At 48.3% G+C, this 15,870-nt stretch overlaps 2 protein-coding genes across 2 annotated transcripts in view; both read right to left on the reverse strand.

The window, feature by feature from the left end:
* LOC116412189 (zonadhesin-like) overlaps window positions 1-15,870 on the reverse strand; it is an 88,297-nt gene that overhangs the window by 45,974 nt on the left and 26,453 nt on the right. The gene's annotated exons all lie outside the window — the stretch shown is intronic.
* Window positions 1,144-15,143, reverse strand: LOC101734301 (flap endonuclease 1). Its single transcript, XM_004916405.4, has 11 exons — window positions 14,959-15,143; window positions 12,361-12,451; window positions 11,311-11,413; window positions 10,855-10,882; window positions 9,108-9,169; window positions 7,941-8,077; window positions 6,633-6,693; window positions 6,353-6,481; window positions 4,947-5,095; window positions 2,881-3,055; window positions 1,144-1,669 (listed from the first exon to the last, which is right to left on the reverse strand). The coding sequence occupies exons 1-11, from the start codon at window positions 15,038-15,040 to the stop codon at window positions 1,589-1,591; spliced, it is 1,098 nt and encodes a 365-aa protein (XP_004916462.1). The 5' UTR covers window positions 15,041-15,143; the 3' UTR covers window positions 1,144-1,588.

The raw sequence follows: 15,870 nt of genomic DNA on the forward strand, positions 1-15,870 counted from the left end.
ATAGCCAGAACACTACTTCCTGCTTTACAGCTCTCTAACCTCATAGTCAGTGACTTTGGAGGGGGGTGGTTATATGGGACATAACTGTCAGTTAAATTGCATTTGAATCTGACCTGCGTCCTCACAAACTAACTGAATAGTTATGTCCCATATGGCCCCCCCTAAAGTCACTGACTAACTAAGAGGTTAGAGAGCTGAAAGCAGGAATTAGTGTTCTGGCTGTTATGTTAGACATCTGCCCACTCCAGCCTTTACGGATTGCATTTTGAACCAAAAGTATTTATTGACATTTTGTTGCACCGTGTATCATATTGTGTCTGTGTGCAAAAACAACACCCAAGCCTTCCTCTTTATATTTTTACTAATTACATTTACACATTAAAAAGTCCACATTGGAGTAAAAAAAATAATGTTCCTCTTAATAAAACTAGGGAACCTATTGCAAGGCGTGTTACAAAGCAGGCACTAGAATCTCTGATACAGACAGTCCTATAAGCACACAGGCAAGGGGCCCCTAATCTCCCCCACACTATCCACACAGCCTCTAGGGTGCACCACCCCAGACTGTAGGGTGCCAGGACCACCCAAGGAAGCTCACTGCATGTTTGGGCAATGCCATAATAGGAAATAAAATACAGATAGGCCTTACTAACATGGTCTATGGGGCTAGCAATGGTTTCTGCCATAAGCACCTATATCTATAGCGAGTAGCAACTAGAAATCTGCCCCTGCGACACTAGGGCTATGGGATTGGGTGACAGTTTGGCCGTCGCTACAGCATGATCAGACTTTAATGCCTCAGCCCTGTGAGATGTTGAAAGATCAGTTCAGTGTAAAAACCCAACTGGGTAAAACAGACTGCACAAAATAAAAAAATGTATCTATAAGGGCTGATGTCTAACATAATAGCCAGAACACTACTTCCTCCTTTACAGCTCTCTAAGCTGTTAGCAGTCAGTAACCAATCAGTGACTTAAGTGGGGGCCATATGGGACATAACTGTTCAGTTAGTTTGCATTTGAATCTGACCTGAAAGCAGGAAGTAGTGTTCTGGCTATTATGTTGGCATCTGGCCACTCCAGCCTTTATAGATTGCATTTTTGCCCAACTAACTATATTGCAAATATTTTTTATTTTGTACAGTCTTTTTTACCCAGTTTCATTTTTACACTAAACTGCTCCTTTAAGTGTGTGACATAATAAAACCAACCAATCAGCATCTAGCTGTCTTTTAAAAGCAATGAGATGATTGGTTGCTATGGGTTATTAGTCCTGCAGAAAACTTTGCTCTTTTGTTACATTTTCCCATAAGAGTTTTAGGTGGTTATGTAATGAAAGGCACTAAGTGTGCCCAGGAGCAGTAACCCATAGCAACCAATCAGCAGGCAGCATTTATTGGTCCCCTGATTATGGGTTACTGCTCCTGGGCAAATTGTGTCTTTTAATACACGTGGGGTTTATATTTTAAAAGCAATAAATAATAATTGTAACATTATTGTATCATAATATGGTCCCTCAATACATAAAGTGCAAAAAAATCTTATCCACAATTGGTTCCACCGTAAGCCCCGCCTCCGGGGATGGCTGGTCAGCGAGTGCTTTGGCCGCATCCAGTGCCCATGGAGGTTGATGGGATATTCCCAGATGGGTCTGTGTTCTGGATATTGCCCTAAGGGAAATGCACATATTGGGTATGAGATGTTGCAGAAAATAACATTTTCAGTCAAAGACTTCCATGTTTGTGTCAATCATTATTGGGATTAAAGGGAAAGTATACCCCCCTTTTTGCCACGGTTATTTAGAAAAGGTGCTTAAACACTGTCTGACCTGCCAACCATACATATAATAAACATGTAGTAATGAGACTGGCATGGATTCGCACCCAAATTCCACATTTTGCCATTGGGCAAAAAATTCTACTGCGAAAAATTTGCGGTTGTGTCAAAAAAGTCACAACCCCTTCCTCGCTTTGTTCCTTTGGGAAGTGATGGATTCTGGGACTTCCGTTACCTCAGTGCCATCACCTCTATAAAGAAACAGATGGACTTCAGGTCCCAGAACTCACAATAGAATAAAGTAAGGGAGAGGTGTCATTACACTGTGAGCCTAAGGGGGCGGGGATAAGATGGAGGACAGCATAGGGTTGGGACCTTTTCTGGAGAAACCAGGCCATAAGGTTCCAGCCAACAGGGCCTTCAGCTTCTACCAGTTTTGGACGGCGCCTCCTAGCGGAGAAATTCATATCAAGGCCCACTCACACAATGACTGGCTACAAAATGGGTGAAGCCAAATATTTCAACAAGAAAAAAATGGCGGAGGAAAAGAGTGTAGTGAATGTAGGGCTCAATCAATAGAAAAACAGAGGGCAAATAAGTGACTATAGGTATTTATGGGGGGTACAATGACAATGACTGAAGGGAAAGCAATGGAGAGGAGAAGATGGAGACTGGGGGTCAACAGAGGGGGGGACTGAGAGAAGTGGGACCTATAAGGATATGCAATAAATGGACATGGGAATAGGAAAACATGGAGGGGACCTGGTTGTATTTTCCATATTTTTATGGCCCCCCAAGCACCTTTATTATTTGACCCCTCTAGGGACATATACCCATTGTAAATCCCCATTGTATAGATACACTCCGTCCCCTTTCCACACTCCGCCCCCTGCCCACACTCCGCCCCCTACCCACACTCCGCCCCCTACACACACTCCGCCCCCTACCCACACTCCGCCCCCTACACACACTCCTCCCCGTACCCATACTCCGCCCCCCTACACACACTCCGCCCCCTACCCACACTCCGCCCCCCTACACACACTCCGCCCCCTACCCACACTCCGCCCCCCTACACACACTCTGCCCCCTACCCACACCTCACCTGGGGCTGCTTCTGGCTTTTTTTCTTGGCCATGAAGAAATCCGTCATCTTTGGCTGCTTCTGGTTATTGGGATCAGAAAGACTGGACTGAGCGCTCCTTTTCTTTGGTGTTTTCTTCTCCTTTGGCTGCTGTATCGCGCGGAGCTTCGCCAGCTTGGTACGAATCTTTGTCTCACTGCAGGACCCACACAGCAAATGCTTGTAAGGGCACAGAACATGGCTACAACTGTACCAGCCCACCCACCAACAACTGTACCAGCCCACGCACAACTGTACCAGCCCACCCACCCACAACTGTACCAGCCCACCCACCCACAACTGTACCAGCCCACGCACAACTGTACCAGCCCACCCACCCACAACTGTACCAGCCCACGCACAACTGTACCAGCCCACCCACCCACAACTGTACCAGCCCACGCACAACTGTACCAGCCCACCCACCCACAACTGTACCAGCCCACGCACAACTGTACCAGCCCACGCACAACTGTACCAGCCCACGCACAACTGTACCAGCCCACCCACCAACAACTGTACCAGCCCACGCACAACTGTACCAGCCCACCCACCCACAACTGTACCAGCCCACCCACCAACAACTGTACCAGCCCACGCACAACTGTACCAGCCCACCCACCCACAACTGTACCAGCCCACGCACAACTGTACCAGCCCACCCACCAACAACTGTACCAGCCCACCCACCAACAACTGTACCAGCCCACGCACAACTGTACCAGCCCACCCACCAACAACTGTACCAGCCCACCCACCCACAACTGTACCAGCCCACCCACCAACAACTGTAACAGCCCACCCACCAACAACTGTACCAGCCCACCCACCCACAACTGTACCTGCCCACCGACCCACAACTGTACAAGCCCCCCCACCCACAACTGTACCAGCCCACCCACCAACAACTGTACCAGCCCACCCACAACTGTACCAGCCCACTCACCCACAACTGTACCAGCCCACCCACCAACAACTGTACCAGCCCACCCACCCACAACTGTACCAGCCCACCCACCAACAACTGTACCAGCCCACCCACCACTGTACCAGCCCACCCACCAACAACTGTACCAGCCCACCCACCAACAACTGTACCAGCCCACCCACAACTGTACCAGCCCACTCAACCACAACTGTACCAGCCCACCCACCAACAACTGTACCAGCCCACCCACCCACAACTGTACCAGCCCACTCACCCACAACAGTACCAGCCCACTCAATCAACAACTGTAACAGCTCACCCACCAACAACTGTACCAACCCACCCACCAACAACTCTAACAGCCCACCCACCCACAACAGTACCAGCCCACCCACCCACAACTGTACCAGCCCACTCACCCACAACAGTACCAGCCCACTCAATCAACAACTGTAACAGCTCACCCACCAACAACTGTACCAACCCACCCACCAACAACTCTAACAGCCCACTCACCCACAACAGTACCAGCCCACTCAATCAACAACTGTAACAGCTCACCCACCCACAACTGTACCAACCCACCCACCCACAACTGTACCAACCCACCCACCAACAACTGTAACAGCTCACCCACCCACAACTGTACCAACCCACCCACCAACAACTGTACCAGCCCACCCACCCACAACTGTACCAGCCCACTCAATCAACAACTGTACCAGCCCACCCACCCACAACTGTACCAGCCCACTTTGTCCATTCATTGGCTGATGGGGCCTAGCATGTATGTGTGCCTTGGCTTGTTTGTGTGCACTGTGAATCCTATGATCCCAGGGGGCGGCCCTTAGTACATAAAATGGCAGTTTCCTATTTAGGATTACCCAATGGCACATACTGCTAAATAAGTATATTTATATGAAAATGGGTTATTTAGATGCAGCAGGGCTTTACATATGAGCTGTTTATGCAATATATTGTTATAGAGACCTACATTGTTTGGGGGGATAGTTTTCCTTTAATAGTTGAGGCAGTTTCCCAGAGACCCAGAGTCTCTAGAAAACAAGGACAGACTGAAAGTTAAGGGCAGAAAGCTGGAATCCCGGCTGGAAGGACTTACTTTAGGTGCTTTTCATGCGACAAGAACTGAACCAGATTCTCTTCATCTGGGGCCCTCCAGTTCAGCTGAACCCGGCTCACATCCACTACAGACGGCTGGAGGAAGAGCTGCTTTGCTTCCTGGTAACGGAAATCTGCAGGGATGCGATCCTTGGCCAAGAAAGGGACAGACACCCAGTTTAGGGGGACAGATTTCCATAGAGGTTTTCCACAGACAATAAAAAGCTTCAGCGCAGCCCCCAATAAGGGGTAATTATATCTTAGTTGGGATCAAGTACAGGTACTGTTTTATTATTACAGAGAAAAGGGAATCATTTAACCATTAAATAAACCCAATAGGGCTGTTCTGCCCCCAATAAGGGGTAATTATATCTTAGTTGGGATCAAGTACAGGTACTGTTTTATTATTACAGAGAAAAGGGAATCATTTAACCATTAAATAAACCCAATAGGGCTGTTCTGCCCCAATAAGGGGTAATTATATCTTAGTTGGGATCAAGTACAGGTACTGTTTTATTATTACAGAGAAAAGGGAATCATTTAACCATTAAATAAACCCAATAGGACTGTTCTGCCCCCAATAAGGGGTAATTATATCTTAGTTGGGATCAAGTACAGGTACTGTTTTATTATTACAGAGAAAAGGGAATCATTTAACCATGAAATAAACCCAATAGGGCTGTTCTGCCCCAATAAGGGGTAATTATATCTTAGTTGGGATCAAGTACAGGTACTGTTTTATTATTACAGAGAAAAGGGAATCATTTAACCATGAAATAAACCCAATAGGGCTGTTCTGCCCCAATAAGGGGTAATTATATCTTAGTTGGGATCAAGTACAGGTACTGTTTTATTATTACAGAGAAAAGGGAATCATTTAACCATTAAATAAACCCAATAGGGCTGTTCTGCCCCAATAAGGGGTAATTATATCTTAGTTGGGATCAAGTACAGGTACTGTTTTATTATTACAGAGAAAAGGGAATCATTTAACCATTAAATAAACCCAATAGGGCTGTTCTGCCCCAATAAGGGGTAATTATATCTTAGTTGGGATCAAGTACAGGTACTGTTTTATTATTACAGAGAAAGGGGAATCATTCTTAAAAATATGTATTTGATTTAACAAGTGCCACAGCTTAGTAGGGGTTGTCATACAGCAAAAAAAATGTTATTTCGAGAATCCTTTTGGATCCAAAGATTGGAATATGTATGTGATAAAAATTCTGAGCTTTCTGGATAATAGGTTTCCGGATAATGGATCCTATACCTGTACTTTAAGTGCGTTTTTAACTAATGGTAAATACAGGATTCCTTCCTTTTTAACAATTCTCTTTATTAACCTTTGCTGAGAGCACAGTAGGCAGGGCGGTACCGGCCCATAAGGCACTGCGGGATATTCCTCACCTTTTTAATGGTCTTTAGAATCCTCTCAATGCTCCCGTGTTTCTGCATCAGCTCTAGAGCTTTCTTTATGCCCAGTCCTTTAATCTTCCCAGAGTAGTCGCACCCCAGCAATATGCAGAGCTCCACAAACTGGGGGGATAAAAGCCAACATTATGGGCTGAAATATCACTGACCCCCATTTTGCCAAGTGACCCCCAAGCCACAGTTATCTCCCATGGGTCTCGTGCATAGGGGGCAATAGTAGCAAACACTTCCGATGCCATTGCCCCCAGTTACCCACCTGCTCCGGGCTCAGTTTCAGCAGTTTCAATAATTTCGGCAGATTGTATTCTTCCACATTCCTACAATACAAAGTGCAGAATAACCAAGTGCCCCCCTTACTGTTATCTGCAACATGGATTAATATTAAAGTGGTGAACTTTTAGTATGTTATAGAATGGCCAATTCTAAGCAGCTTTACAATTGGTCTTCATTGTTTATTTGTTATAGTTTTTGAATTATTTGCCTTATTCTTTTGACTCTTTGCAGCTTTCAAATGGGGGTCACTGACCCCGGCAGCCAAAACCTATTGCTCTGTGAGGCTCCAGTTTTATTGTTATTGTTACTATTTCCTATTTATTTTTCTATTCACCCCTCTCCTATTCGTATCCCAGTCTCTCATTCAAACCACTCCCTGGTTACTAGGGTCCAAATTACCTTAGTAACCAGGGAGTGGTTTGAATGAGAGACTGGGATATGAATAGGGGAGGGACTGAATAGAAAAATAAGTTGGAAAAATGAACAATAACAATAAAACTGGAGCCTCACAGAGCAACAGATAATAAATCTCCAAACTGGAGAGCTGCTGAACAAAAATGGATATAATTAAAAAAAATACAAATACAGTAATGAATAAATGAAGACCAATTGCAAATTGTCTGAGAATATTACGCTCTACATCATACTAAAAGTTAACTCATTCTCTGTGTTACACAAGGGTTTTCTTTGGTTTTAAAGCAACAGGAACCCCTTTGGGTTGGCACCTAGTGTTGCACTTTGTCTTTTTGATTCACAGCAGTTGCACTATAATAATAAGGCATGCTAGGATAATACACAGAACTAATAAGATCCACATTCGCTTATTACTAATTAGTTCAGGCGAGCAGTGCATAGCTGTATAGAAATCAGTGCAGCCAACACCAGAGCCGATTCGCCCCACAACAGTGCCTAAATGTATGTGCTAGAGGTGGCCATACACGTTAAGATCCAAGGTTGCCAAGCGAGCAGATCTTCTCCCTATATCCCCACCTACGGGTGGGCGATATCGGGCGAATTCAGGCTAATTCGGTCGTTTGGCCGTAATAGGCGCAGTCGGTTCAGGGACCGATTCAATGAGTCGATGTGGTCCCCAAACTGACTAAATTTTTTAATGTCGGTCGGACAAGCCCATCGTTAGTGCCCCTACATGGGCCAATAAGCGTCTAAGGGACCGATAACGGCAGCTAGAATTGGCCCATGTATGGCCACCTTAAGAGTCGGTGCCTATAGTCTACATCCAATATAACATTGAGAGTTTTATTTAACCCTCTGCCTGCTGCCTCTCACTCACCCCAGGTTATTGGCCTTCAGGTTGCGTATTAGGCGGGTGCTTCCAAACGGAAGGGCGTCCATGTCCTCTGTCACCGTGCCCCATGCCAAGCAGTGTTTGACTAGCGCCGCGCAGGTGGCTTCTGCTTCACCCGTGGCCTGTGTTTGTCCCACGGAGACGGCATTAAACAGGTACAGTCAGCAACGGAGATTAAGGGAGTAAAAGAGACAGGCGAGAGGGAGCGAATGGCAAAGAGGGACAGAGTGGGGCGGGGCTAAAGTGAGACAGAGGTAAGGGAGTGATGAAGAGGAGTGAGAGACATGGGGGTCAGTTAAGTAAGTTGGGAGGGTAGAGAGGCAAAAGCTGATAGATGTGTGTAAAAGCTGGCGGCAGTCTGAGGCGGCAGTTTATCAGCCTGTGTATGGGGCCCTCAGACAGGCCTACCCAACCTATATTTGGGATAAAAATGTCAATTAGTTAGGTTTAAAAATCCTGTCGGGACGATGACGAGCACATCGGTGCATTGATAGGGTCCTCGCCCCAGTGCCCTCTATCCCGGCAATGTGATCCAATCCTTCAGCCCCTTAGGTGGGCATACTGGGGAACAATCTGCTCGTATGGCAGCAGCAAGCAGGGAGGCACCATTTTGTAGACACTGTTATCAAGACCAGCTAAAACAATTTGCAATTGGTCTTTATTTTTTATGACTGTTTTTTTTCTTTTTCTTCTGCAGCTCTCCAGTTTGGAATTTCAGCAGTTATCTGGTTGCTAGGGTCCAATTTACCTTAGTAACCATGGAGTGGTTTGAGAGAGAGTGACTGATATATGAATAGGGGGCTGAATAAAGAGGTAATTAATAAAAAGTAAACACTAAAACTGGAGCCTCACAGAGCAATAGTTTTTGGCTGCCGGGGTCAGTGACCCCAGATAAAAAATGAAGACTAATTGAAAAGCTGCTGAAAATTGACCATTCTATAAGATATTAATAGTTAATGTTTAATTTAGATGGAAATTCTGTCCCTTATTGTAAAAAAACCACAACTAAAAACGGAATAGGGTAATTCATTCACCAAGATCATTTTTGCACCATTATGTGATCGTTCTACACAAAGAGACGGGCTGTGATTGGTTGGTGTGGATAGAACCCGTGTTATATGTTTACTGCCGTTAGAATACGCAGGGCGTTACCTGTATATAAGGGACTCCGAGGTATCTCAGCATTTTCTCTAAATCATCTCTCCTCCCGTGCCCTGTGGGTCAGATAGAAGAGCTGAAATGTGAGCAGTGCCGCCACTAACGGGTCTTATAGTACTGTAAGCGCTAAGGCAGTGTCGGACTGGGGTGCCCGGGGCCTACTGGGGCTGCCACCTTGGCTCCCCCCACCCCAGTCGCAAGGTCCTACTCCTTCTACACAAGGAGTCCCCAACCTTTCTTACTCGTGAGCCACAGTCAAATGTAAAAAGACTTGGGGAGCAACACAAGCACCATAAAAGTTCATGGAGGAGCCAAATAAGGGCTGTGATTGGCTATTAGGGGACTCTATGCACCCTATCAGCTTACAGGGGGCTTTATTTGGTAGGAAATCTTGTTTTTATTCAACCAAAACTTGCCCCCAAGTCAAGAATTCAAAAATAACTCCCTGGTTTGGTGGCACTGAGAGCAACACCCAAGGGGTTGGGGAGCAACATGTTGCCCCTGAGCCACTGGTTGGGGATCACAGCTACCCCAACCCCCCTCCCCTGCACACCACGTATGCACTTCTTTCTTGTGGTCGCCATGGGGTGGGGGGAAGCCATTTTACTGAAGGCTTGTGGCCACCATGGGGTGGGGGGAAGCCATTTTACTGAAGGCTTGTGGCCGCCATGGGGTGGAGGTGAGCCATTTTACTGAAGGCTTGTGGCCACCATGGGGTGGAGGTGAGCCATTTTACTGAAGGCTTGTGGCCGCCATGGGGTGGAGGTGAGCCATTTTACTGAAGGCTTGTGGCCACCATGGGGTGGAGGTGAGCCATTTTACTGAAGGCTTGTGGCCACCATGGGGTGGAGGGGAGCCATTTTACTGAAGGCTTGTGGCCACCATGGGGTGGAGGGGAGCCATTTTACTGAAGGCTTGTGGCCACCATGGGGTGGAGGTGAGCTATTTTACTGAAGGCTTGTGGCCACCATGGGGTGGAGGAGAGCCATTTTACTGAAGGCTTGTGGCCACCATGGGGTGGAGGAGAGCCATTTTACTGAAGGCTTGTGGCCACCATGGGGTGGAGGAGAGCCATTTTACTGAAGGCTTGTGGCCACCATGGGGTGGAGGAGAGCCATTTTACTGAAGGCTTGTGGCCACCATGGGGTGGAGGGGAGCCATTTTACTGAAGGCAGGGGCTACTTAACCTAAGAGACACCCATTAAGCATTACCCAGCACAGCTCCAACAAACCATAAATTTTCTCATACTTACAACTTAATAACCAAATAAATTACTTAATTGACCAGACAACCCAATTCAGCACCAAATGGCCCAACGAAGCACTTTCTAACCATAGCACTGTTAACCCAATAACTACCATAAGGCAGGGGTCCTCAAACTTTTTAAACAAGGGGCCAGTTCACGGTCCCTCAGACTGTTGGGGGCCGGACTATAGTTTGCGGCTCGGCACGTCCTCACCCCTGGCTACTACCTGTCTGCCTCAGTATGGTCCTCAGCAACGTGGTGCCCTGGGGCCAAGGACCACACTGAGGCAGACAGGTAGTAGCCAGGGGTGAAGACCTTGGAAGGAGGTGTATCTGTCCCACGTAAATGACCTTGGGGGGCCGTATCTGTCACACGTAAATGACCTTGGGGGGCCGTATCCATCCCACGTAAATGACCTTGGGGGGCCATATCCGTCCCAAGTGCCATAGTTTGAGGACCCCTGCCATAAGGCAATATCAAGGCCACAGGCTTACCTGGAGTGGATTTACCATCACTGTTTCCCTGAATAAGAAAATGGAAGAAAAAGAAGCCAGTTACCGGAATATTAACATGAAAGGATTTGTACTTTACCTTTAACAGGAGGAGCATTAGCACATACAGTAATTAGCAGTAATTATGCTGGAAGAGGTCAATAGAGAGCCCACCTCGCCCCTTTAATACCAGGCACATATTGAGTCCCCATCCTGCATGGCTCATTTGCTATTAATGTATATACGTGCTGCAGTCTGACCTGATTTATGTGCAGCCATGCAACATGCATCTAAATTAATTACTAATTAGCCATGGAAGGTGTAGCCAGTATTAAACCCAAGTTTTTGTCCCAAATTGCCATCCCCAGTCAATATCTGATCAGATGAGCTTTGTTAGCTATGGATTAACCAAGTGGAAAATGTCCCTAATCACAATGCCCAGTGCCCTAGGGTGCTTACCTTTCTGTGTTTCAGAGCAGGAGGCGGCCCTTCCAATACAAACACGGGTTTGATCCCATTCTCCAGCATGTACACTGTGCGATAGAACATTCCCTGCAAGGCACTGACAGGAGAGCAGTATTGGGCAATGTTACAGAAACGCTTTCTTTGTGGCTGCCCAAACCCATCAAGGGCTTGCCCACCTTATACTATAATGCAGAGCTTGATATTCTAAGACATGCTTCAATTGGTCTTGACTTTTTATTTTCTGTGGTTTTGGAATTATTCAGCATTTTTGTTCAGTACTTCTCCAGTTTGGTATTTGAGCAGCTATATGGTTGCTAGGGTCTTTATTACCCTAGCGACCAGGCAGTGGTTTAAATGAGAAACTGGAATATGAATAGGAATAAATAGGATAAAAAATTGCAATAATAATAACAATGAAGTCTCACAAAAATAGTTTATAGGCTGCCGGGGTCAGTAAACCCCCTTTTGAAAGCTGGAAACAGAAAAAGGCAAATAATTCAAAAGCTAAGACTTGGTCATTCTATAATATACTCTAGATTGTAAGCTCTACGGGGCAGGGACCTCCATCCTCTTGTGTCTTTGACTCTTAACTTGTTGCAACTGTATCTTGTATTTATCTGTATTTATTGTTATACTGTGTATTTATCTATTATTATCTTAATAACCCCCTGTTTGTATTAATGTATTCTACTGTACAGCGCTGCGTACATAAGCAGCACTTTATAAATAAAGATATAAATAAAGATATACATATACTATTAATTTAAAGGTGAACCCCCCCCTATAACTTCCCGCTGGCACTGCTATAGTCATGCTATACAATGGTTCAGACCTATTTATGCTCCATAGTTGAATACAGTAAAAAAAAGTGTCACTATTACTCTCTATACCAATTTTTTTATAGTACAAAGGACATCACTGAACATTGATTGTAACTGACACCAATAAGCACCATTTATATAAGTATATTTTACAGATGCATTGTGTGTTATACTGTATGTAGCTAAACAGCCAAAAGGTAAACTTGCACTGTTAAATCCATACCTCAGGTCTTCCCCGTCCCGGTTTATTATAGTAGGGATTGCGGCATTAAACTGGTAAATGGCCACAGAGGCATCAATAGCGAGAACTCGGTCTGTAGGGAAACAGGGAAAGTGTCATTTATATGACAGGGAGATTTGTGCCCTGGGTACCCCTGGAACTATAGCAGGGTGACTGTTACCCCAATGTTTCTATATATCTGTAACCTTGTTATGGGCTAAGGGGGCCCAGCCTGAAGGCCAGTTAGGGGGGGATTTGGGGTGAGTGCTTATTTGTGCCCTGGGTACCCCTGGAACTATAGCGGGGTGACTGTTACCCCAATGTTTCTATATATCTGTAACCTTGTTATGGGCTAAGGGGGCCCAGCCTGAAGGCCAGTTAGGGGGGGATTTGGGGTGAGTGCTTATTTGTGCCCTGGGTACCCCTGGAACTATAGCGGGGTGACTGTTACCCCAATGTTTCTATATATCTGTAACCTTGTTATGGGCTAAGGGGGCCCAGCCTGAAGGCCAGTTAGGGGGAGATTTGGGGTGAGTGCTTATTTGTGCCCTGGGTACCCCTGGAACTATAGCAGGGTGACTGTTACCCCAATGTTTCTATATATCTGTAACCTTGTTATGGGCTAAGGGGGCCCAGCCTGAAGGCCAGTTAGGGGGGGATTTGGGGTGAGTGCTTATTTGTGCCCTGGGTACCCCTGGAACTATAGCAGGGTGACTGTTACCCCAATGTTTCTATATATCTGTAACCTTGTTATGGGCTAAGGGGGCCCAGCCTGAAGGCCAGTTAGGGGGGGATTTGGGGTGAGTGCTTATTTGTGCCCTGGGTACCCCTGGAACTATAGCGGGGTGACTGTTACCCCAATGTTTCTATATATCTGTAACCTTGTTATGGGCTAAGGGGGCCCAGCCTGAAGGCCAGTTAGGGGGAGATTTGGGGTGAGTGCTTATTTGTGCCCTGGGTACCCCTGGAACTATAGCGGGGTGACTGTTACCCCAATGTTTCTATATATCTGTAACCTTGTTATGGGCTAAGGGGGCCCAGCCTGAAGGCCAGTTAGGGGGGATTTGGGGTGAGTGCTTATTTGTGCCCTGGGTACCCCTGGAACTATAGCAGGGTGACTGTTACCCCAATGTTTCTATATATCTGTAACCTTGTTATGGGTTAAGGGGGCCCAGCCTGAAGGCCAGTTAGGGGGGGATTTGGGGTGAGTGCTTATTTGTACCCTGGGTACCCCTGGAACTATAGCAGGGTGACTGTTACCCCAATGTTTCTATATATCTGTAACCTTGTTATGGGCTAAGGGGGCCCAGCCTGAAGGCCAGTTAGGGGGACAAGTCTTCCCAGGAAAAATTTGGAAATAATTTGGGTTCAAAAACCTTTAATTTTCTGAATATGAAATGAGAGAACAGGATTGGGGGCCCCATGGGTAAGCACAAAGGTGAGTGTCAGGTTCAGGGAAGTGCAGGAAACAATAGAGTATGGGAAACTGGGGAACTAGAGGATTGTTAGAGTGGGGGAACTGAGCCTTATGTGTCCAGGTTTGACAGAACCTGGGTATGAGGGCTGGGGTGCTGGGTATGGGGGCTGGGGGTGCTGGGTATAAAGGTTGGGTATGAGGGCTGAGGGTGCTGGCTATGGGTGCTGGGTATGGGGGCTGGGGGTGCTGGGTATGAGGGGTGCTGGTATGGGGGCTGGGGGTGCTGGCTATGGAGGCTGGGGGTGCTGGGTATGAGGGCTGGGGGTGCTGGGTATGGGGGCTGGGGGTGCTGGGTATGAGGGGTGCTGGTATGGGGGCTGGGGGTGCTGGGTATGGAGGCTGGGGGTGCTGGGTATGAGGGCTGGGGGTGCTGGGTATGGGGGCTGGGGGTGCTGGGTATTAGGGCTGGATATGGGGGGTGCTGGGTATGGGGGCTGGGGGTGCTGGGTATGGGGGCTGGGGGTGCTGGGTATTAGGGCTGGATATGGGGGGTGCTGGGTATGGGGGCTGGGGGTGCTGGGTATGGGGGCTGGGGGTGCTGGGTATGGGGGCTGGGGGTGCTGGGTATGGGGGCTGGGGGTGCTGGGTATTAGGGCTGGGGGTGCTGGGTATGGGGGCTGGGGGTGCTGGGTATGGGGGCTGGGGGTGCTGGGTATGAAGGCTGGGGGTGCTGGGAATGAAGGCTGGGGGGAAGAAGGTCTGAGCAAGAAGGCTGATAATGTTGGGGCCAAGGGGCTGCTTTAGTGTTAATAAAAGTTTGGGACCTCTGAGTAGATGAGAGTGCAGTCATGCCCAGCACCCAGGGGATAGCTATGGGTAAGGGATATAAGCAGAATTCGGCTACATGACATTGGGATACGCAGAGAGATTGCTACTGACAGAACAGATAAGATAAAGAGAGAAGAAACGCGCAGCTATTCCTTGTGTCCCTTTAACTGTCGCACGGAATTCTGGGAGCTGTAGTTTATTCAGTCACGCTGTACAATAATAATGAGCGGAGGATTTGGCGCCCAGAACTACAACTCCCACAATGCCTGCGCGGTGATGTTTTGCTCCTGTGAGACACGCCTACTGCAAGCCCAATGCGATCCTGTCACATCTCCCCTACGTTCTGCGCCCGGTACCTCGGTAATCCCTGGGCGGAACCGCTGAGATGGACTCCGGAGCCTCCTTCTTAATGAGACTGGCCAACTTCTGTATCCCCATTGCTGCGTGTGGGTGCCGGGCTGCCCGATTGGGTTGGTGCGGAAATTCAGGCTTCCTGGTCTGGGGGCGTCCCCTGCTTGTGCCTCCGGGCTGGGGAACCGCCTGCACCGCCCCTGGAGCGGGGAATTCAAACGGGAGCTGTCGGGTTCTACCCAGGGGCCCTTAGCGCTTACCTACCTGCTGCCCAGGGGCCCTTAGCGCTTACTTACCTGCTGCCCAGGGGCCCTTAGCGCTTACCTACCTGCTGCCCAGGGGCCCTTAGCGCTTACCTACCTGCTGCCCAGGGGCCCTTAGCGCTTACTCACCTGCTGCCCAGGGGCCCTTAGCGCTTACTCACCTGCTGCCCAGGGGCCCTTAGCGCTTACTCACCTGCTGCCCAGGGGCCCTTAGCGCTTACTCACCTGCTGCCCAGGGGCCCTTAGCGCTTACTCACCTGCTGCCCAGGGGCCCTTAGCGCTTACTCACCTGCTGCCCAGGGGCCCTTAGCGCTTACTCACCTTCTACCCAGGGGCCCTTAGCGCTTACTCACCCGCTGCCCAGGGGCCCTTAGCGCTTACCTACCTGCTGCCCAGGGGCCCTTAGCGCTTACCTACCTGCTGCCCAGGGGCCCTTAGCGCTTACCTACCTGCTGCCCAGGGGCCCTTAGCGCTTACTCACCTGCTGCCCAGGGGCCCTTAGCGCTTACTCACCTGCTGCCCAGGGGCCCTTAGCGCTTACTTACCTGCTGCCCAGGGGCCCTTAGCGCTTACTCACCTGCTGCCCAGGGGCCCTTAGCGCTTACTCACCTGCTGCCCAGGGGCCCTTAGCGCTTACTCACCTGCTGCCCAGGG

This window comes from Xenopus tropicalis, chromosome 7, assembly GCF_000004195.4.
Source record: "Xenopus tropicalis strain Nigerian chromosome 7, UCB_Xtro_10.0, whole genome shotgun sequence".
Lineage (NCBI taxonomy): Eukaryota > Metazoa > Chordata > Amphibia > Anura > Pipidae > Xenopus > Xenopus tropicalis.